This window comes from Gymnoscopelus braueri (assembly GCF_963280865.1).
Source record: "Gymnoscopelus braueri genome assembly, chromosome: 5".
In the NCBI taxonomy this organism is placed as follows: Eukaryota; Metazoa; Chordata; class Actinopteri; order Myctophiformes; family Myctophidae; genus Gymnoscopelus; species Gymnoscopelus braueri.
The window spans coordinates 26,975,223-26,998,155 of record NC_137606.1 but is presented as its reverse complement, the minus strand read 5'-3'; the positions used below and the strand labels follow the sequence as shown (position 1 = coordinate 26,998,155).

The 22,933-nt window shown below is 42.3% G+C and overlaps 2 protein-coding genes across 2 annotated transcripts in view; one reads left to right on the top strand and one right to left on the bottom strand.

Annotated features, from left to right (window-relative positions):
- The window catches only part of plch1 (phospholipase C, eta 1), a gene marked incomplete at both ends in the record, with an annotated part of 75,564 nt that overhangs the window by 39,493 nt on the left and 13,138 nt on the right, over positions 1–22,933 (top strand). Inside the window, 6 exons of the mRNA XM_080429152.1 lie at positions 43–163; positions 2,687–2,858; positions 8,593–8,700; positions 11,454–11,606; positions 12,793–12,855; positions 15,905–16,005. Of these exons, the coding sequence (XP_080285278.1) occupies positions 43–163; positions 2,687–2,858; positions 8,593–8,700; positions 11,454–11,606; positions 12,793–12,855; positions 15,905–16,005 (718 nt within the window). The remainder of the gene's footprint in view (positions 1–42; positions 164–2,686; positions 2,859–8,592; positions 8,701–11,453; positions 11,607–12,792; positions 12,856–15,904; positions 16,006–22,933) is intronic.
- On the bottom strand, positions 18,346–19,392 carry LOC308085164 (C3a anaphylatoxin chemotactic receptor-like; the record flags this gene model as incomplete). Its single annotated transcript, XM_080428249.1, has 1 exon — positions 18,346–19,392. A coding segment is annotated over one exon (1,047 nt), but the record flags the coding sequence as incomplete, so codon positions are not given.

Sequence of the window (22,933 nt, the reverse complement as noted above, 5' to 3'; positions counted from 1 at the left end):
CTTTCCATATTAATACCTTCTTTTCTTTTGATCTGTCTGTAGTGGACTGTTGGGATGGACCTGAAGGAGAACCCATGGTCCAGCATGGATACACTTTAACGTCAAAGATCACTTTCAAGGCTGTTGTAGAGACCATCAACAAATATGCCTTCATTAATAACCAGTAAGTAGTTTGTTAATAATGCTGTGCATTTGTATTGCTTTAATTACTTGAAATTGCAACCACCTCTCATACAACCCCCCTCCCCCAACACACCTTTTCCAGCAAACATTGCTGGAAAAACTGAGTTTTTCCAGCAATATTTTATTTCTAGACCAGTTCACATGTAGACGATACCGTTTATGATTCATAATTTTTATGTGTTGCAACATTTAGACAGCCAAGTTGGGGTCTGTTCAAGAGATCCATTAATTCTTGGCTGTAATTAGCACCCATTACTGGGCCATCTGCTTTGTAGCAGTTAGTATGCCTCCCTGAGGAGCCAGTGTCTGGGTTGGCTTTAACAGTACCAAAACAAAGTGGAGAATGGTGCAACTGCCTGCCGCCACACTAGCAGCATTCATGCAATAAATGTCAATTTCTCTTTTTTACAGATGCATAAAAGATAATAATGCCATTTTCCTGACACTATTTGTGTAGTGGTTAAAGCAAGTAAACCGTAAAATCGGTGTTCATTTAACACTCTCCTGTCTCCATTTCCAACCTGCCATTCAGCTGATATTCATTTTATCAGCACTGCCACCTGTAATAATTATGAATGGCTGCCAGTCTGTATTTAATTGTTGGCACCCACACACATGACAGACAAATTACACAGCTCATTTAGTTCCAGTATTCCATACAGGAGGACAACCTGAGAGCTTCTCTTGTGTTGATCTGAAAATGGGCTACAGTGCGTGTTTGACCCTGGATGTCTGACTATGTTATCCCTGTTGTGTACCAGAGGGATTATGTTTGTTTATTATAGTATCTTATCACGTGTGTGTGTGTGTGTGTGTGTGTGTGTGTGTGTGTGTGTGTGTGTGTGTGTGTGTGTGTGTGTGCGTGTGCGTGTGTGCGTGTGTGCCTTTAATCTGGTGAGAGGGAACACTGACCTACAGAGTACATGTATGTTAGGATTAGGAGACTAAAGGGCTTGATATAGTGTCTGTCTCGCAACAAAAATTGTAGATCTACAAGCTAGAAAATAGCAGATCAAATAGTGATCTTCGCTGCACGCCGCTTTGTGAGCTTGTATATCTGCTGTTTTTGGTGCACGACACCAGCAAGCAACTATGTATACATCTGGCTTAACACTAACCAGTGTGAGAGTAGGCATGACAATGTTTTATGATTTTCTGCCTAATCTCAGATTTGAATACGCTCTGAAACAGTTTTCCAGCCTGCGTGGCGATGAAACCGAATTTATACCCCTGTCAAGATATCAATCAGTCCATTTGTTTGGCATGCAAAATGGTATTCTATAACCTTTTTACATGGTTTATGGGCTTTTAAATGCATTTTCTTTTAAATGGCCACATTCGTGTAAAATGCCTACAAGAAACTGGCCACATACAGTATGTGGGCGGCCATAATGGTTTGATTCCAGACGAGGCCAGCAATGTGTCGATGTGTGTCCCTGAGCTCTTAACCCCTAATTGCTCCCAGAGCGCTTTGGAGTGGCCAACTGCTAGTTATAGGATGGGTAAATGCAGAGGACAAATTTCACGTACAGTATGTGCAAATATACAGTGACAAAAAAACATTGTGGGCAAAACAAAGTGGTCGCCTGATCGGCGAGTCCCCGGTTTGATGCCCGTACGGACGGGCAATTTGCTGAATGTCATTCCCCGACTATGTCTCTCTCTCTCCCTCTCTCCACTATCACTGTCAACTCATTCCCTGCCAAAGACGTCTGCTGTGTTTTTTCAGTTTTTCCACTCTTTGCTAACACATGAGTGACCATTTCATCCTCAGTGACACACAGAACCAGGAGATCACATGATCGCAAGATAGGGCATTCACAACTAATGATTTTTACTAGTCGACTCATTTGACCAAGTGGTAGTCAACTAGTCGACTAGTCGAAATTTAATTTACAAACTCTACAATTTTTTTTTTTTTTTAGGGGGGGCATTGTTTTCATGCCATCCTACTACTATATTACTATTATTATTATCCTCCTGCCCTTATTTTTATGGCGTTTTAAGGGAAGCGCTTCTGGCACAGCAGCACAGCACCACAGCAGCGTGTCCAAGGATCCCCATTGCCCAATAATAGGCTTTTATTGGGCATACTTTTGACCCCCTTTTGATAAAAAATAAAGTCAGGAGGATAATAATAATAAGATGGGCCATTACTATGGCATTAAAACAAATTTAAAAAAAAACTTTAAAAAAAACTTTTTTTTTTTTTTTTTCAACTATTCGACTAGTAGCAACAAAGTCGACTAGTGGTTATACTAGTCGACTAGTCGACTAGTCGACTAGTTGGTGAAAGCCCTATCGCAAGATCTCCTCCACCGTTCACTTCCTTGTTATTCGATTTGCAAAAACGCCTGTATCTTACCTCCTTGGTTTTACTCTGCATTTTAGGAAAGAAAACTGAAAATCACTGGCAGTCTGGGCTTTATTTACTCTGGCGGAGACTTAAACCCCCCCCCCCAAAAAAATAAAACTAACTTTGGCATAATTGTGTTTTCTTCAGGTATCCAGTAATCCTCTCTATAGAGAACCACTGCAGCGTTCTGCAGCAGAAGAAGATAGCTCAATATCTCAGAGAGATCCTGGGAGATAAGCTGGACCTGAATGACATACTAAACAGCGACTCCAAAACATTACCCAGCCCTCACAGCCTGCAGGGCAAGATACTCATAAAGGTAAGACTAGTGGCTCATGGAGAAAAGCATTGATTGAGTATGTGAAGGGGTGTATGAATGCATGCATGTATGTATGTATGAATTTATGTATGCATGTGTATGAATTTATGTATGAATGTGTGTGTGTGTGTGTGTGTGTGTGTGTGTGTGTGTGTGTGTGTGTGTGTGTGTGTGTGTGTATGTGTGTGTGTGTGTGTGTGTGTCTGTGTCTGTGTGTGTGTGTGTGTGTGTGTGTGTGTGTGTTTATGTGTGCCTGACATAAGCCACACTTTGGACATCAAACCAATGGATTTGGGACAAAAATGGTGTTCCCAGTTTTAAGTTACTTAAAACTGTTACTACATATTCATCACGTCGGGCAAGTATGTGTTAGGGATAAAGATCCCATGACTTGAAAAACTAGTTTTTCACATAATATGACTGGATATCGCTTTTGTGTGTGCTTTTGACCACAATGGTTGAACCTGGCATTTAAGGCCTTTGCAGACAGGGTGCGATTGGTCAATCAGTTTTCACCGCATGGGAAAAGACGCACAAATCGAACTGGGTTCGATTGAAGAAAAAAAACGCACCGCCGCAGCCACTTGCCGCACGGAGCCGGTGTGCACGAGGTCATAGAGAACCATGTGTTCTTTTGAAAAATGATATTGTCCGTTTTTTCCGTGCGAAAAATCGCACCCTGTCTGCAAAGGCCTTTACTGATGCCTTTCCCATAGATCTTTATTTTTTTACTTTACTTTGTTGTACATTATTGTTCAATGACATGACAATCCAGTCATCCATCTATGGTGTATATCGAAAAAGTCACTGTTCCTAATGAAACTAGCCAGTTGACCAGTCTTGGTGACTGAAGCTCCTGCCATCTGTGCCCCAGTAATGAACCATCTTGCATAGTCACTTAGATATTTTGTTTCTGTCCATCTGGATCCAAAATCGAGGTCAGCTTTTTTATACATGCCACAGAACATGATAGAATGTTAACTGCGTAACTGTATCATGCAGTACACACCTGTAGGGAAGCATCTAGATTCCTTATGTTTCTTCACTCATTTTATTCAGGTTTTCTCTTTAATTTGTCACCCGTCTGTATGGATGCATTCAAGGGAATTTTTGGGTGTATTCTTGTTTTGAGTACATACTAATACATTTGTTGTATGGTCATTTCTTTCGGTGTGACTGAAACATTGCATTAATAGGCACATATGGTCAGACAATGAGTCATCTGAACGTAAAAAAAATACATGTTTGAATACTCTGGATTGCATATTTCTTAATTTCTCCGTACGCAGATTTTCTCTCAAAATTGTTTGAAATGACAGTCTTTAAATCTCTTTGTCTGTGATGAGAACACAAGTTAGGAGGGAGGGATGGAGGGGTGTCATTTTTGGCAATTAACGAAGGGAGAGAAGGAAGAGAGAATTGCACAGGCAGAATCAAACTAGGCTATTGTATAAGTCGTGGAGGTGGTGTTAAAACTGTTTCATACAATGACAGGCAGACACTGCTGGGACTGGGGACACGTTTGTGCAGGACACACACAGAGTTATTCATACACTGAGATATATAATACACACACACACACACAAGCCAGATAAGCAGACCAGGGTTTGCATGGGGAGACTCAGCCCACATCATTATCCACCAGCACAGTCAGAAGTCTATTCAAGGAACGAGAAAGAGAGACCGTGAGAGAGAGAGAGAGAGAGAGAGAGAGAGAGAGAAAGAGCGAAAGAGCAGCGGTGGAAAGTACATTTACTCAAGTACTGTACTTACATACAATTTTGAGGATTTTTTTACTTTACTGGAGTGTTTCCAATTTTCAATACTTTTACTTCTACTCCACTACTGTACATCTCAGTTGGAAAATATTATACTTTTTACTCCACTACAATTATTTGACAACTTTAGTTACTAGTTACTTTGTAGATTTTGATTATTATTGCAAAACATACATTAACCACTTCAGCCTTATGCATACTTAGGCTATTTTAAAATAGCCGATCTACATGCTCACAAGGCGTCGCAAAGGGACACGTTGTGAGCTTGTAGATCTGCTATTTTCAAAGCATCCTAATATACAATAGAGAGTCGCGCGCATGCGTGGCTGTCTGCCTCTCCAAGCTGTTTGCGTGTCTGGGTCTCCAACAAGTTAGGTTTTGCTTCGCTTTCGGTTTGCATGTTGCAGTTTGCTTTCGCTTTCACTTTGCGTGTGGGGCCGGCCCTAGGCAATTTGGCGCCCTAGGCAATATATTTCCTGCCCCCCCCCCCCCCCCCCCCAATTAAAAAATAAGAGCACCTCAGTCTCTTTTAAACAGAAAGTAATACAGAGGACAGGAGCCTATCCTATGTCTGACAGCACCGCGCCGCGCCGCGCCACCGTTTTCTGCCACAGCGCCACCTAGAGCCTGCAAAAAAAAGGGCGCAACTGCCTACTCTGCCTAATGGGCGGTCCGGCCCTCTGTCGAAACACCGCTGTTGCTTTCGCTTTCGGTTTGCGCGTCGAAACAAACACCGCTGTTGCAATGAGCGTGTACACGCTGTACTGTCTCCGATGTTCGGGCCGCCCGAACCTCTAGTTTTTATACATTTGGAAGCTTGTGAAATGGAAATTAGTACTTTTACTTTCAGTATAAAGTATATTTTAATGCGAATACTTTTGTTCTTTTACTCAAGTACATTTTTATTTACTTTTACTTAAGTACAAAATGTGAGACACACACACACACACACACACACACACACACACACACACACACACACACACACACACACACACACACACACACACACACAAACACACGCACACAGCTCTCTCTCTCTCTCTCTGTCTGCAAGCCCTATTCCTCTATCGTTGAGCAGGCTCGCTCACTCTATCAATTGCTCTGATTGGGTGTAGCACGGCTCTCATCGGATCCGACAAACCCAAATATCCAACATGCTAGAAAAGTAAAGATTATGGGGAACCGATCGCCGAGCGCAATTTATCGGGGTGTTTCTTCTCGGAGTACCTTACACACTGCGCGATCAACACCTCGCAGAGGAACGCCCGATCTGGACTGAGATCGGTGGTTTTCTCGGCGATCACCAAAAAATATCCCCGAGAGCCAAATCGGATCAAATATCGTACAGTGTGTAGAGGCTATTAAGTGCACAGGCAGCACAACATGCAGACTTATTGGATTCCTTTATATGATGGAGGCCAGATAAAATCTCCCCATCTCCCATGTCTGTGTTGTGACGGAAGGCAGCATTGTTACTCAGAGGAGTGCGTTCACATCGCCCCCTCCTCAACCAAGTCCCTCAAGGTGAAAGAGCGTCATTGATTTCCCATTTAAGGAAAACCTTTAGGCTCCAAGAATGGAGCTTTTATCCCTGCTCGTTGAGACAATGAGCCTTTGGGCGGGGGTGAGGGGGAGGGCCTGGGATTGTGGGATTGGTTTGGTTATCGATGGGGAGAGGTAGAAGCAGGGTGCATTCAGTGGGTAGTAGTGGGAGGGGAGCTACAGCTGTGATGTGGGTCGTCTTCATCTGGACTGGAGCTCAGGGGTCCTGGAGTGAGAGGATCAGAGAATCCTCACTCCCACTCACGCACCTTCCCAGTGGCTTTGATAATGGCCTTCCACTTGGCTCAATGAGCTGCTTAGGGAGACACTCTGGGAATCTATAAGACTGGAGTGTTTAGTGTGTGTGTGTGTGTGTGTGTGTGTGTGTGTGTGTGTGTGTGGGTGTGTGTGTGTGTGTGTGTGTGTGTGTGTGTGTGTGTGTGTGTGTGTGTGTGTGTGTGTGTGTGTGTGTGTGTGTGTGTGTGTGTGTGTGTGTGTGTGTGTGTGTGTGTGTGTGTGTGTGTGTGTGTGTGTGTGTGTGTGTGTGTGTGTGTGTGTGTGTGTGTGAGACTTAAATGGCTTTAACTCATGCCTGTAAACCAGGGAAGAGAGCCACACAATTAATTCTAAAAGAGAGTTCATTGAGTTCACTAGTGTATGTGAGACAGTGAGAGAGAGAAACAGTAATGCAGAGTTAACTACACAATTTTAGCCCTGATTATCCACTGTGCAACATTTTTTGAGGTTTGCCGAACAAAGTCACAGATCGGGAGAAATTGGGATTCACTCCCCGATGTTTTGCTCGCTTCTGTGAACGGTTCAAAGAAGCGAGTTGTGTGTGATTCCAGCGCTCAAGGAAGCATCCACAAGCATCTTGAGATATCTGGCAGGTTTATCTAGAGCTGTCGGCGACTACTGCCCCAATGCCCCCCCTGTATGAATGAATGAACCATTGTAAAGCGCTTTGAGTAAGTTTGAGTACTTAGAAAAGCGCCATATAAATGCAATTCATTATTATTATTATTATTACTGCAAATCATGCAGTATGAAAAATGTGTTGTGACTAGCATACATAGCAGAGACATGCTACAGACAGCTTTAGTTATTTCTTTTTAAGTTATTTCTTTTTAAACAGACTGTCACAGACAGAAAGATAGGTAGATGGATTGATGTAAAGCTTTTTTGCTCCATGTGGGAAAATTATGGTGTGATAAATATTGGTAAAACAGATGATATTGCAGTGGTAAATATTGTTGTGCTATAGTTGGAATCAGCACCACCACAAAACATACACGTTCTGACACTGCGCTCCTGCGCTCTCCTACACTGTTGGCAGGATTTGTATGGGTTGCAGGTTCAGTGAGGGGATATAATTCCTTTGTCACCTACTGTAGTAGCCTTCATTTATGTTCATCATTTCAGAACGACACTATCGTCAACATAAACCATTTATTGCAATGATATTGTTTGAAATGTGTGATACAACAGATGTATCTACAGTTTACGCAAGCATGACACAGAATCTGAGATCTTAAACCCCCCTGAAGTAGAGCCTACGATACAGAGTTCTTACATGGACATAACATTGAACCCTTCAAGGGCATAACTTAAAATACACAGATATAACATCATCAGATATAACACCATATAATCCACAGAAATCGTGAGCGTCGGGAACTGCTGTGACTGCCTGAACTATCGCGATGCTTTTTCATTGGAATACTTTTTGAATAATTAGGAGAAAAAGATTCCCTTCACTAGATAAATGTCGGTTGACGTGGTTCAAGATCGTCTAGATAAAGTTTCACAAATACCCACATGGTCTTAATAAGACCATGTGAGAGCACACGCCTATTGGTGCGGTAGGTCGTGGGTTCGAATCCTGCCCGGGGTTGACATCATCATGGACATGTGGTCGTCACTGGTTCCTAACGCCAAATCAAATGGTTTCTGAACTGAGCCAAGTCTCCTGAATAAGCGCGTCTGGAGCCTGTCCTGGATGAGAGTCTCCAGACGTAGAAATGGATAATGATGACATTTTAGATATTTTACATTAATATAGTTGTAACACTGGTTGGAATGTATGCAGGGGACCCGTGTTGCTCATGGAATCACGTAATTTCAAGTCATGCATGTTTCCATAACCAAACAGACGTCGGAGATGCTGAGATAGAATAGAAATACATGCTCCTTCCGACGTCGGAAAAGATCAGTTTCGGTCGGGCATTCCGTCTGAATGACGTCAAAATGTAGTTATTTCACCCCCCTTTCTGAAAAAAAGTGTGAGCTTAATTCAATTGAGACAATACAATTCTCTCTTTCATATGTCTTACATATCTCTCTGTTATACCCCCCCACACTCTCTCTCTCTCTCTCTCTCTCTCTCTCTCTCTCTCTCTCTCTCTCTCCAGGGGAAACGTCTTCCTCCCTATCTGTCTGCAGATGCAGAGGAAGGGGAAGTGTCAGACGATGACAGCGCTGATGAAATTGAGGATGACTTTAAACTGAAGCACAGTAATGTAAGGAGTGAACACGCACACGCACACGCACACGCCTTATTTTTTCCTCACCTGTCTTGTTCTCTGTGTGCGTTTGGTCCAAATACAGATCTGCCATACAGCTCATTACAGCTCATGGAAGATGTAATTCTAGCCTAGTTCACTGGTTCTCCACATGTTGGCCCGGGGCCCACTGGTGGGCCGTGAGGGTATTGCAAGTGGGCCCCAACTAATTGGCAAAACACTAAGATAATATAACAATAATATTAAACATTTTATTTTTGAAAAAATGAGTTTTCCTTGTGATACAGATAGATAGGAACTTAATGGTAGTTCCCCATTTATCCAATCCAGAATGCAAATAAACATGCTCTGAAAATGCACCCATCTGACCACTAAACTGCCGTGTTTAGTGGTCAGATGTAGCTGTAGTATACAACCCTCGTAGACGTATTTATGATTCTGACGTCTTCAATCTACGAGAGTTGTAGGGTTCACGCCCCATGGAGACCTGGACTTTCTGCACTATGCCCCGTAGACACTCCAAACATGTAAAAATGTGAAAATAAAGGTGCTTAACCCCAAGCCCCAAATGTTAACTGGCTCTACGGGGTAGTAGTTTAATGTAATAATCCATATCTTTCAATGAAGAAGTGTTTTAATGCCGTCTGTGGCCGAACGCCATTTTTTCACCCTCGTTTACTTCCTGTTTACATTTAGTGTAATTCCGGGTTCCACCGGATGCGCCCCGTCACTACCCGTCACTACCGCCCATTGGGAACTTCCGACAGAATCGGCCACAGACGGCATTAAAACACTTCTTTATTGAAAGATATGGATTATTACATTAAACTACTACCCCGTAGAGCCAGTTAACATTTGGGGCTTGGGGTTAAGCACCTTTATTTTCACATTTGTACATGTTTGGAGTGTCTACGGGGCATAGTGCAGAAAGTCCAGGTCTCCATGGGGCGTGAACCCTACAACTCTCGTAGATTGAAGACGTCAGAATCATAACTACGTCTACGAGGGTTGTATACTACAGCTAGGTCAGATGGGTGGGCCGCGGACACTTTTCGAGATTTTGAAGTGGGCCCTGAATGACCCAGAAAAGGTTGAGAATCACTGGTCTGTATTTCTTCATTTGGACTGGAATATCGTCATGTTTGTGAAGCAAATGCTTCTCACCGCACGCCAAGTAATGGATAGATAATTGCATCATAATGGCATTGCTGTACTAGATGCAATGGCTGCATTAACCCATTAAGACTTGAGGCCGATTCTACAAATGTCTTCTAAAAAACGTATTTTCTATTTCAGTGGTGCTGAATGAATTGTTTTCATGTCAAGGACCCCCAAAATGATATGTATTTGGCCGCGGAGCCCCATCTCAAAATATTAAGTTCCAGGGACCCCCAGAAGCAGAACAAGATTTGCATAAAATGTCACGATAAAAAAAAAATAGCAGATATACAAGCTCACAAGCTGATGAGCTTGTAGATCTGCTATTTTTGAGTGGCCAAAGAAATCTAAAATCTAAATGACACGGATGCGTCACGGTCTAATGGCTAATTAGGTTGTAATGTTGCTACACACATGTTTGCTACATCATCATCAGTGTAGTAATGTTTGGAGCTAATCAATGCTTAATGGTGCAGTCAAACATTTTGTCACAGTGAATAAAGAGATGACAGCATTCAAATAGTTACGTAGTTCAAAAGACAGAGCATAATGTCACGGCTTGTTTATTGCATCTTTTTTTATATAATGGCAGACATACAGTAGATCACTGCTAAACTTCAGCATCGTTTTGTAGCTTTTTAACAGCCTGCTTATTTATTCCCCAATTTCTTGAAGCCATGAAACCCAGAATTGCACAGTGGTATAATGCAATACTGGAATATGGGCTTAATCTTCCACAACCTTTATGCTTGCTGTTAACAAAAAGCTTGGTTGCCAGATGCCATTTTAAGAGCATGCTGAGTAGTATGTTACTCCGAATTCTAAAGAAACCGGGGTTACATCTGTAATCTCGAGTTTGTACCATTACCACTGAAGAGAGGCTCACGTATTGCGCTAATTAAAGCAGTAAGCGATAAGCAGGCTTCAGGACAGAGAGCAGTTTTTACAGCAGTCAAGCAAATACATTTTATGCTTAAATATTGTTGTAGGAACGTGCTCAATTTGTCATTGAAAGTCTGAATTTTATGTGATAGATAGATCAGAATCCAAATCTGTTTTATTGTCACTTCCACAATACGCACTGGGCATACAGGGGAGCAAAATACCGTTATCCACAACTCACATTTAAAAACAATAGACACATTGTTTATAGATAGATAGATAGATGGATAAATGGATAAATGGATAGATGGATAGATGGATAGATGGATAGATGGATAGATAGATAGATGGATAGATGGATAGATGGATAGATAGATAGATGGATAGATGGATAGATGGATAGATGGATAGATGGATACATAGATGGGCAAAAGTGAGATCTACCATCACCCTCTCTCTTTTCACTCTTACTCATTTCTCAACCCTGTTTTTTGTGGATTATATCACTGTCTGACACCTGCTAATCATAACAATGCATGCATCACTGTCTCTCTCCTCTCCTCTCCTCTCCTCTCCTCTCTCCTCTCCTCTCCTCTCCTCTCCTCTCCTCTCCTCTCCTCTCCTCTCCTCTCCTCTCCTCTCCTCTCCTCTCCTCTCCTCTCCTCTCCTCTCCTCTCCTCTCCTCTCCTCTTTTTCTTTTCCCAACACAGAATGGCCATCACCAGGTAGAGACTCACATCAGAAAGAAACTGGACTCCCTGCTGAAGGAGTCTCAGATCGGGGACAAGGAAGACACTGACAGCTTCACGCTCCGAGCCCTGCTGCGGGCCACCCACCAGGGCCTTCAGAAGAACCTGCGGCAGGTACAGTACGCCCTCAAGAAGCACCTTGAGGCCACTACAAACAGAAGACACACAGACAGACTTAATGCCCCATTTTGTGTCCATCCATAGATGGTTTAGATGATTAGTGAACGTTTTTTTTAATACAAATATAAGGGTGAACTGCACATTTTGCTGTGTTTCCTTGGTTCCACTGCAGACCTGAGCGCAGTTGGCTCTTTCACCTATGTTATGTTCATAATAATTAAAGAATGCAAAATGATTCAAGTAATTTCAGTGTGCAGTGGACCTTTTCTCTAGGTATTAGACAGTGAAACTTTCCAGAGGAGATTATCTTTTCTGTTTGTTTTAATAAGCAGCACATTATCTCTCCAAAAGTCTGACAGAATAGAACATCTGAATAAAGGAGATTACACACACACACACACGCACGCACGCACGCACACACACACACACACACACACACACACACACACACACACACACACACGCAAGCACAACATGGACGGCCGATGCGTATGTGCACATAGTGGTTGGTAAAGTTATGTCTACATGAAACCTTCATACAGCGCATATTATTTTAAGGCCTTGTGACTGTCAAAAATATCACACCATACAGCGTAAATGCACGCATTATCCACAGGGACCTGTAGGGCTCACAAGCTCAATCATGGGTGGCATTTCAAAACACTGAAAAAAACAGACCAAAAGGCAATGAGAAACTGAACATCTGCAGTATTACTTAATATTTAATTTCCCTGCCTGCCTTTTGTGCTATTGTTAGAAGCTTGAGTTTCTTGACATCCATTTTAATGCAGTAGTGTTGTTCATTGAGTGTCCCTGTTGTATTCTCCTTCTAATGTACTGGTGATCCTCTCACCCCATTCTGTCTATCAAACTCTCACACGCTCCCCTTCTTTTTGCCTCTCTTGTTCTCCCTGTCTCTGTCCATTTTTCTGCTTGTCAATATCTCTATCTAAATATATCTGCTCGTTTCCTCATTTATCCCTCTATTTCCATCTCTTCCTCTCTCACTTATTTGAAGTCGTCGTTACTCGTTGCAGCCCCTCCAGCAAAGTTGAGATTCAGGATTTAAGTGATTCACAGAGTAGTGATGTGCTTTGATAGATCCACACACATGCACCCACACGGATCCACCATACATGCACGTACATACAGTTTCTAACCTTGTTTTCGTTTTGTCCAGAATTCTAAAGTGGTTCTGAAGAAATCCCACAGCAGATCCTTCCTCACAACGCTTAAACAGAAGGTGAGGAGTACTGTGAACATGTGACCAAGGGTTGTTTCTCTCCATTTGACTTATTTTAGAAGCAGTTAATCTTTCACTCAATAGGGGAAATGCCCGTCGCAAGTTGATGATGTCATTTGCCCATGTGTGGTCTAGCCCAATGGAATTTATGGAATGCATGTTCCAAAAAAAACATATTTAAAAGTATTAAGTTGTTTTTTATTTTCACATGCATTCTATAAATTCCATAGGGCTAGACCACACATCGGCAAATGACATCATCAACTTGCGACAGGCATTGCCCCTATTGAGTGAAAGATTAACTGTTTCTAAAATAAATTAAATATTTAAGGAGTTAAAAAATATATGTTTTAGTTATAGAGGGCAATTACAATGTATTGAGGCATATTTGGCTTATTAGCCAGGGATCCTTTTAAGGCACGGGTCTGCAAGAGGCTAGCCGCCTATGACAGGGTCTTTGTGTGTGTCTGTATGCGTGTGTCTGTCTGTCTGTCTGTCTGTCTGTCTGTCTGTCTGTCTGTCTGTCTGTCTGTCTGTCTGTCTGTCTGTCTGTCTGTCTGTCTGTCTGTCTGTCTGTCTGTCTGTCTGTCTGTCTGTCTGTCTGTCTGTCTGTCTGTCTGTCTGTCTGTCTGTCTGTCTGTCTGTCTGGACCTAATATCCCAAACTGCAAACCTTGTATGAACACTCTTTTTTTTAAATATTTAACTCAAGTCAATAGGGCTGTGATTGCGCTGTAACCTAATTACATCATATACAACTGACGTTTATTATGAGTTTATTTGTTTATTTGCACATGATTTAAAACACAATAATAAAACAAAGTGGAAAAGGATGACCTCTCCGACACATAATGCAGTCCATAATGTTTTTATATCCCTGATTGGACAGTATCTAATGAATATTCCTCAGCAATATACATTACATGTGTATGTATCGAGGCAACTTTCCTACCGGATCAATTCCGTCAGGAGAAGGCGTGCTCTACTCAAGGGGAGTCTTGAGGACTAGTCTCTTATGGTTTAACTGGGGGCAGATTCTTGAGGATATTTCGGCACGTCAGCCTTCCTCAGCATTTCAAACTGATTGAAACGCTTAGGAAGGCCTACGTGCCGAAACGCATCCGTTTCTCTAGAAACAGACTGCTGCTGCTGTGAACCTATTAAAAGAGAACATAAGAAACTACTGAAGAGAGTGCGGATAATCCTTTCAATGTTATGCATCGGACATATATGGCTGTGTGGAAATTATGTTGTGAACTTTCCATATAAAGTTCTGCTCAGCAAAACCATTCCTATACACATCAATTTATTATGAACATAAACACTGATGCCGTGGCTGTCTGCACTTTTATCACATGTTCTCTAGTTCTCTGATTTAGGAAGTGGGCAGGTGTCGAATTTGCTGATGTGCTAGTCAGATTTGAACAGTTTGTGACTGACTAAACAGATTATTTAGAATATGTTTTTTAATCAAATTAACAGTAGTTGTGTTATAAATTAACAGTATAACAACCCATTGTCAGGGTGGATACAGAGTAGATACAGAGTAGCTACATAAAGACAAGTTCAGTATTCAATCTCATAAACTTAGAAAGAAATGAATAAAAAGTCAATAAAAACAATTACAAGAAGAGAGCAACAGTATTGTGTGTGCTTCCATTAGTGTGTGGTCACTGTTCAATTCACAGATTTCTTTATCCGCTCATTGAAACAGGGTTAGTTATCAACATACTGTTCTCCCTACATTCCCTCATGCCCAAGCCAGATTATTATAACTTAACCCTCTTTTATCACATAATGATATGATAATATCACATTCCCTCCTCTTTTTCATTCTTTCTACCCCCACTTTCTTTCACAATTCCCTATTTTTTTTGTTTTTAACATCGTGTGTGTGAGTGCGTGCAATGTGCATGTATGTGCGCAGAACGGAGAGTGCTCAAAACCTTTTGGCAAGCAGCCCAGGCCCTGTAATTACTGTGACCTCTCATCCTCCTCTCAACTCCATTTAAGCTTAAATGGAGATGCTACTCCTGTCAAAGAAACACACACGTTCCACCAGTACATGCATATTGCCAAGCCCACACTCTCTCCCATAAACACACACACGCACGCACGCTTGACACACGCACGCACGCTTGACGCACGCACACACGCACACAAGCAATGATGTTCTCAATGAAGGGTAGACGCTGTTCTTATAAGGCGGTGGTCCATGTTGGTATGTGGGAAGAATCATTCATGTGTATGTAATGTAGAGCTTGTGTGGGCAGGATTTGTGTGCCCTTGTCTCTATTAATGTTAATGTAGGATTCATTCATATCTAAGTAATTTTGAAATAGTATAAATTAATGAATAATTCATAATTCATTAATTAATTCATAATATTACAATATAGGTAGGTATGTATTTTTTTTTAATCAAAGTTACAAGATAGTAGATAGTAGTTTGCTTTATAAACAAGTATATTGAGTATATGGGTCCATTTGGTTACATTTGCACACTCTTGAGTGTGCACCAGTCATAATATTAACTAATTTAGTGCCACTGTACGTAAAATACGTCCAATGTAATAAGCCCTGTGCCACAGGACGTAAAATATATTTTTTGGAAAAAAATGTTCAGAACCCAAGATATGATGATTTGAAAATGTTCTGCTCCATTCACTTCTTGTTTAACTTCTTACTGAAAAAAGCTGTATCTCGGCTCCTAAGCACTTTTTTTTTACAATGAATTTTGGCTGTGGCACTGAATGTTTTTTTGTTTACAATGAATTTTGGCCAGTGGCACTGAATGAGTTAATACAGTAAAAATAATAATATTTAAAATGTTTTTATTTGACAATTTCTGACCGCTTTCTCTCTCTGTGTGTGTGTGTGTGTGTGTGTGTGTGTGTGTGTGTGTGTGTGTGTGTGTGTGTGTGTGTGTGTGTGTGTGTGTGTGTGTGTGTGTGTGTGTGTGTGTGTGTGTGTGTGTGCGCGTGTGTGCGTGTGTGTGTGTGCGCGTGTGTGTGTGTGTGTGTGCGCGTGTGTGTGCTCTCCCCTCTGCAGAGGCACTCCAAGTCCAGGCTGGCATGCCATACATCGGAGAAGGACGAAGATGTTGATGTTGAGGAAACCTCTGTCCAGGAGGCTGGAGGCCAGTTCAGCAGGTGGGTTTTCAAGACCCCTTTGGTTTTCACAGCTCAAAACAAGGCATTTCAGTGTGCTTTGCACAAAACATTAAGGAGCACATCAAAGGACATTTGAATCTTCCATTTGAACAATTACAGTGCACAAGAAATTAATCACAAACCTCAGTATAAGGCAGCGGAAAACAGAAAGGTTTTTAGCTATGATTTAAACAGAGTTGCAGCAGACTTGCAGTTTTGTAGGAGTTTGTTCCAGATATGTGGAATATAAAAACTGAACTGTTTAGTTTTTATTCTATAGGGACAGAAAGCAAGCAGACCTTTTCCCAGATGACCTGAGAGGTCTGGATGGTTCATGATATTGCACAAGATCAGAAATGTATTTTTTATTATAAACAATTCACTGCTTTATAAATCAACAGCAGTATTTTAAACTTGACTTAGGGGTCTTGTCCAATGTCCACCAAGAGCTTTTTTTCCCTCAGCACAGCGTATGTTTTTAATTGTTGTTAATTGTTGCATTTTTGGAAACTCCAGGCGTGTTTTTGCGCTCGCACGTTCACGTGTTGCTTTTTTTATCTGCTTGCCTAGAGCTGATTATTTAATTTTTTTCCTGCTGTTTGGAAGAGTTTTTCGGCAAGCGCCTGCCGTTCTCAGCTGGGAAGAAACGGTTTGATGGACACTGGACACACAGCCATAGGGACCAGGTCTAGGGCCCTATTCTGTGGCAGGCTAAATCCCTACCCGTTACCCTTTACCCGCGTTTTTCTACCCATTACCCGTTAAATACGGATAAGGGAGCTGGCGCTGTCCCTAAACGCTATTCTGTACCTGCTATACCCGTTCTCCATTATGCCGACACCGTTATTTGCGGGTGGAGGCGTGCCCGTGGGCGTGTTGTTGCTATATCCCCAAAATTGCTATTCTGCCCACACACACGGGTCCGGGTGCGGCTTTGGGAAAGCGCACAGCGGATTCTAAAACCACCCGCAAGAGCGTACAGACTGCAATGGATTCGTGGAGACGGCCAGGACGCACAGCGCGAAAAAAAAAATAATGAACTGATTACAAAAATATAAAATTCTCTCTAATCAGTAACATGTAGGTGATACTTATAGCTATAAAATGTGGTTTTATTGAAAGGCAATCAAAGTCCAGAGCTTAGAAGCCAAACATCGGGTGTGTGTGCTCCATGATAAATCCCCACAGTGCGGCTGCAGAGTTGTTGCCAGAATTTGCGAGAAATAAGCAACCAGGTCTATGAAAACAAGCCCAAAAGAAGCGACTATAATAGGCCACATGAGCAATTCAAACCTATATATGTCGTCCATTAAACAATGTGCATATTTATATATGTTGGCTATTTGAAAATAGACGATCTACAAGCTCACAACCGTTCTACCATTATTTACAAGCAACTTCAGAAAAACAAGCCCAATGTGGCTTATAATAATCAGACCAGGGAACACTGCAGACAGGGAGATAGGAGAGCGTAAATTGGATTGGGGATAATGGCTAGCGCAGTCTTCTCTTAACTCTTTCACTGCCAAGAGTATTTTCATAAAGTACTCCCCCAGTGCCAGCAATTTGCGTTTTTTTTTTTAATTTTTCATTCAAATAAATTATCTGATTGGGTTTTTAAACCCATATTACAGTTCTACCAGTAGAGAGCAACAAATCGACACATTGATGACCTCGCTGGCTCACTCGCCCCCTCCCAAACAGGCTCACGTCATATCCGGTCATAACCGGATGTTGACATTTTCGACAATCGTTGATCGGGCTAAATTACGATGTGATACACGACTACGATGACTGATCGTCACCCAGACCAAAGAGAGTAGACGTGGACCTCTCCGTTAGTTTTTTATACCGTGTGAAAAACCGTGACTTTCTCTATTCTGGCCGAAAATGACAGCGGGAAAAAAATGAGAACCGGAAACGGAATCTGCGTCATGAAACCGGAACCCAATGAGTCTGAAGGAGTCAGGAAGCGAAAGTGATCATGAAAAATAAACAGAATAGCGCGACTACAGTCAAAAGTAAAAACTCGGGATTTCTCGTGCTGGCAGGGAGGGTACTCGGGAAAAACTCGTGATATCTCGGGGCGTGGCATTGAGAGAGTTAAAGGTAATGGCATCTGGCACGGTGATTGTTTTTTATCATTGTAACGCCCAAACCACACCTATGCATAATGTAACAGGTAGCGCAGGTGTTTAGCGGGTAAGGGAGGTGTCCCAGAATTGCAACTTTTGCGGGGGAACACCCCTTGCCTAATCCTAAATCCGATATTAGTGGCTTTAGCAACTTGAACCTGGAATAGGGCCCCAGGTCTTTGAATATACAGACATGACCTCATTGTCACCTTGGCTTCTCGATGTCCAGACTCTCCGTCTCCTCCATGAAAATCTCTTTGTGATCTGAGCCTGGAATCAACGGGAAGGTGACAGTGTCCTTCCTCTCAGTGGAATCAGGCTTTCGGCTGGTCTTGGTCAGCTGCAGTGATAGGGATCGTGTGGGAGCATGTGGAGGTGATCGTGTAGGAGGGGTGTTCAGATTTTCTGCCAGAGCGCTCTCCAGGACGTGACACAGGGACAGACGCAGCTTCTTCTGGAACTCGTCACACATGAAGACGTAGAGGATAGGGTTCAGGCAGCTGTTCAGATAGGCCAGGTTCACCGACAGCGGAATGCCGATTCTAAGCATCGGAACCATACCGGCAGGCGGCTTTTTGCTAACTTCAATGAACTGAAAGACGTGGAAGGGCAGCCAGCACAGGAAGAAGGCCAGGATGATGCTTACGATGATGCGGAGCGACCGCCGCTTCCTTCCTCCTTGTAGACGCCCGGCGCGAACCCCGATGGCCACGTAGGAGGCCGTTATGAGCAGGAAGGGCACGGCGAAGCCGGCGGTGAGACGGAAAACGGTCAGGCTCCAATGCCAGCCTGACTTTGAGTGAGCGTACGTGCATCTCGGTACGGTTTGAAACAAAACGACCTCCCGTGCAATGCCGTAAGGCACGCTGCAGGCCAGAGCGGCCAACCAGATGAGGCCACACATGACCTGAGCTTTGCGAGGGGTGCGCTTGTTTTGCGCCCACACCACGACCCAGGTGGACAGGCAGCGGTCCAGGCTGATGGCGGTCAGCAGGAACACGCTGGCGAACATGTTGACCACCCCCACCAGGCTGCACAGCTTGCACATGAAGCCCCCGAACGGCCAGGAGTAATCGTGCGAGTGAGAGACGATGGTGAAAACCAGGGAGACGGTGAAGAGGAAGTCGGCGAGGGCGAGGTTGAGAAACCAGATGGCGTTGGCGGTTCTCTTCATCCTGCAGCCGGTCACGTAGACCACCAGGGCGTTGCCCACGCTGCCCACCGCAAACACCAGGCAGTAGGTGACCAGGGACAGGATGTGCAGGATGTGGGCGACGTCTCTCTCCAGACCAGCTGCCGCCACGGGGGGGCTAGGGTTGGGCGGAGGTCTGGGTGGAACGCTGAAGTTGTTGTTGGTGCCGTTTAAATCTAGACAGGAAACATGAGGCTTACCAACATCATCATCGCTGTGCAATCATAGCATCGCTGTGCAATCATTTTTCTACTATGAAAACCGTCAGCAATATTTTCACATTGTTGTGTAAAATAATGTAGCCTAAGTCTTGGAAGAAGTGTTTTTTTCAAATTCATCTAGCTTATTATTCAAAGAGGTATTATTTGCCAAGAGTATGTGCAGTGAAATGTTGATGTAACATGCTCCTGCAGAATTATTTAGCAACTGATAGAGTATATAGGTTATACAGTATATCGTCGGTGTCCAGGACGAACCAGCTTTGAACACCCTTTACGTCTGTGTAAAAAAAAAAAAAAAAGTATTAAAAAGTGCCTCTGACGAAAACTCCCAACTCCATTGGATCCTCAAACTGTCCGTCAAAAACAAACAACTCCCCCCCTCTCCTCTCCAGTGCTGCCTTTTCACAGCATAGTCCATATTCACACGGTGGCCATTTTGGAATTTAACATTTCGTTGCTGTGGCAACTGGGGTGGCATTTCATTGACTTAATGGTAATATGGCCGCTGTGTGAATATATTGTCTATGAGCAGAGCACGTTGCGCAGTGAGCGAGGAGGAGGATCACGTAAACAAACTCCCCGTAGTCTGTTAAAACTATGCAGTGTACCTGTTTATCAAACTTAGCACTGACGCTAATGTTATGAAAACAATTTTTCTAAAATCTATGAATTGTTTAATGAGGAGAGCAATGTGACAAGAAGAAAGGAGTTCATAGCATTTCTGTCGCGCTAGTTCTACTGAAACTCCGACTCTTTGCAGAAGTTATTGTAATATTTAAAGTCCTGTTTATTATTGTAGGCCTATATAATAAGTGTCATGAAGCATCAGGGCATTAATTCACACGTTGTGATGCATTGTGAGCTTGGAGTTTGATTGTTTTGGGAGAGCAGAGCTATTGCCAGTTGTTCGGACTCCTACTGTAACTCCACTTGAGATGGATTTCTGTTCGTCGGAAACTCCTAACTCCGCTTAAGTCTTAATTGCGCTGGATTTGGGTAAAGTGTTGATAATATAATGACACATGCAAGTATCTGACAATATATAAAGTCACTATACCAACTTTGATGAGGCAGTATTGCTTTGTTTTAAAAATACAAGGTTTTCTTCATTTCCTGAAAAACGTATATTTTGTTTTTTCATTTCCTGAACAATGAGCGTTTTGGAGTTAGCAGGTTCGCGCTGGACAGCAGAGATATAATACCTACATAGTGTACTGTATGTGCAATATAGAAAATACAGCATGCGAAAGTTTGACACAAAAAAGAAAAGATGATAAGACTCAAAATACTCAAAATAGTGTCACTACAAGGTACCACCAATCGACTCCAAATGGCCTGAAACATACTCCTAAGGGACCAGTCGAAATTTACAGAAGGGGGTCCCTGGAGGAAAATAGTCATGCCTTTATAATTTTAGTACAAGGGAGGGTCAGCTAATTTTACTTTGAATCCAAGGGAGGGTCATGCAATTTTGAATAGATAAAACAGTCCGTTTTTTATATACCTTTTTAGTACAGCAGAACAGTGGTCAATGACCCCTCTCTATTTCAAATGATACAAAGGATTCAAATCCAGTAACACCTGACATATAAGAGACAGACAGATATACACACTACTATACAGAACGTCATACAATCAGCTTACAGGTTACTGGTATGAAGAGTGAAAACTATGTACAAGAGAAAACAAATCTGGGTAAACCGGTTCAGTTTCCCTTGAAATTCTAATTCTAACTAAGTTCTTGACATCCGACTTCCAAGTAACTGACAACATTGATGCGTCATCATACATCAAATATGTACTAAAACCTCCCTTAAATACTTTGCGCTGTGTGTAAAACTGTCATCCTTGAGTTGAATTTCCTTTCTGTTGTCATGCACATTAACAGTATCCACCATCGATAAGATAAAATATAATACAAATCTTCCCTTTCCTACATTACGAAATGCATGGTCAGGGGCCACATGCAATACCTCCACGGACCACTAGTTGAAAACCCATGATGTAGTCACTGTAGTTAATAATTATGGGATTCAATGGGTTTCCCACATGTAAGTTTAGAACACTGTCCATTCTGCTACCACTACAGACACTACACTGTGCATTTAGCAAGACTGACTACAGTAATGTTCTAATCAATGTGGAAAGCAAAACATCGTACATATTATCAGTTTTAAATGTCATGTTGTTGTATTTGATGGGGAGGGTTAGGGGTGTCAAGATAACACTAATTTCACGATACATACATGATGTTGGGCATATGATATCGATATGATACATTATTAATGTTCTTTTCTCATGTATCATCAACATTGGCCATCATCTTTAGTTTTAAAATAACAATTATAAAGCACTTTAAAAAAACAATTACAAAGTGCTTTGTACACACAAATAAATACATTTGTGCACGCACCATACAGTAAGAACTCCTATAACTTTCACCGGCAAAAATAATAAAGAAAAGAAAAAGAATTAAAAAGATATTACGATACAGTATGACATCTTGACAATACCTATCGTCACATTTTAATACCACGATAGGCTATATCGTGGGACAATATATCGTGACACTCCTATAGGCGGGGAGGGTTAATCTTTTTTTTTTAATCACTTGGGGAGGGTCATTGATTTTCTTTTTTAGTCAAAGGGAGGGTCATACATATCAGGGCACATACATTTTCTCCAGGGGTACCCTTCTTCGGAAATCGACCTGTCCCTAACTGGTTTTTGGGTGGTAAAAAAATATATAGTTAAACTCACTGTTAAACTCAGTGAAATATTAGGGAACCAAAATAGTGTCACTACAAAGTACCACCAATCGATTCTTAATGGTCTGAAACGTGCTCCTAACTGGTTTTTGGGTGGTCAATTTGTGCGGGGTAAAAAAAAAAGCTGAAAAAAATGAATTTGAAAATGTATAAAAAAATCACCGAAGCCGAAAACCAAGAAAAAGCAAAACTTAAAAATGTAAGGAAAAAAGGAGAATCTTAAAAAAAGTGGGGGTTCGCAGACCCCCACTTAGGGGGGGTAGGCAAAGTTTCGGAGCATTTCGGGCACTTTTTGTTAACATGGGTTTTGATGGGGGCCAAAAAGGGGGTTACGTAGTTTTGCCTATTACATCGCCGTGGTAACACGAAAGAAAAGTAATAGCCTGGTTGGGCCGGTCGTTCCGCACGTTTTGATGTATACATTGCCGGGGACGTGTCAACCGTGTGGGAGGAGTAGCATTTGGGGCACCGCGTGCGGCCAAAAAGGACGTGTTTTTGTATTTTTTTGCGAATAACGTCACAATGGTAACGCACGTTTTGATGTATAGTTTGCCGGGGTAGTGTAAACCGTGCGGCAGTTACGGACGGACAAAGTTTTGTGGCGACATTAAA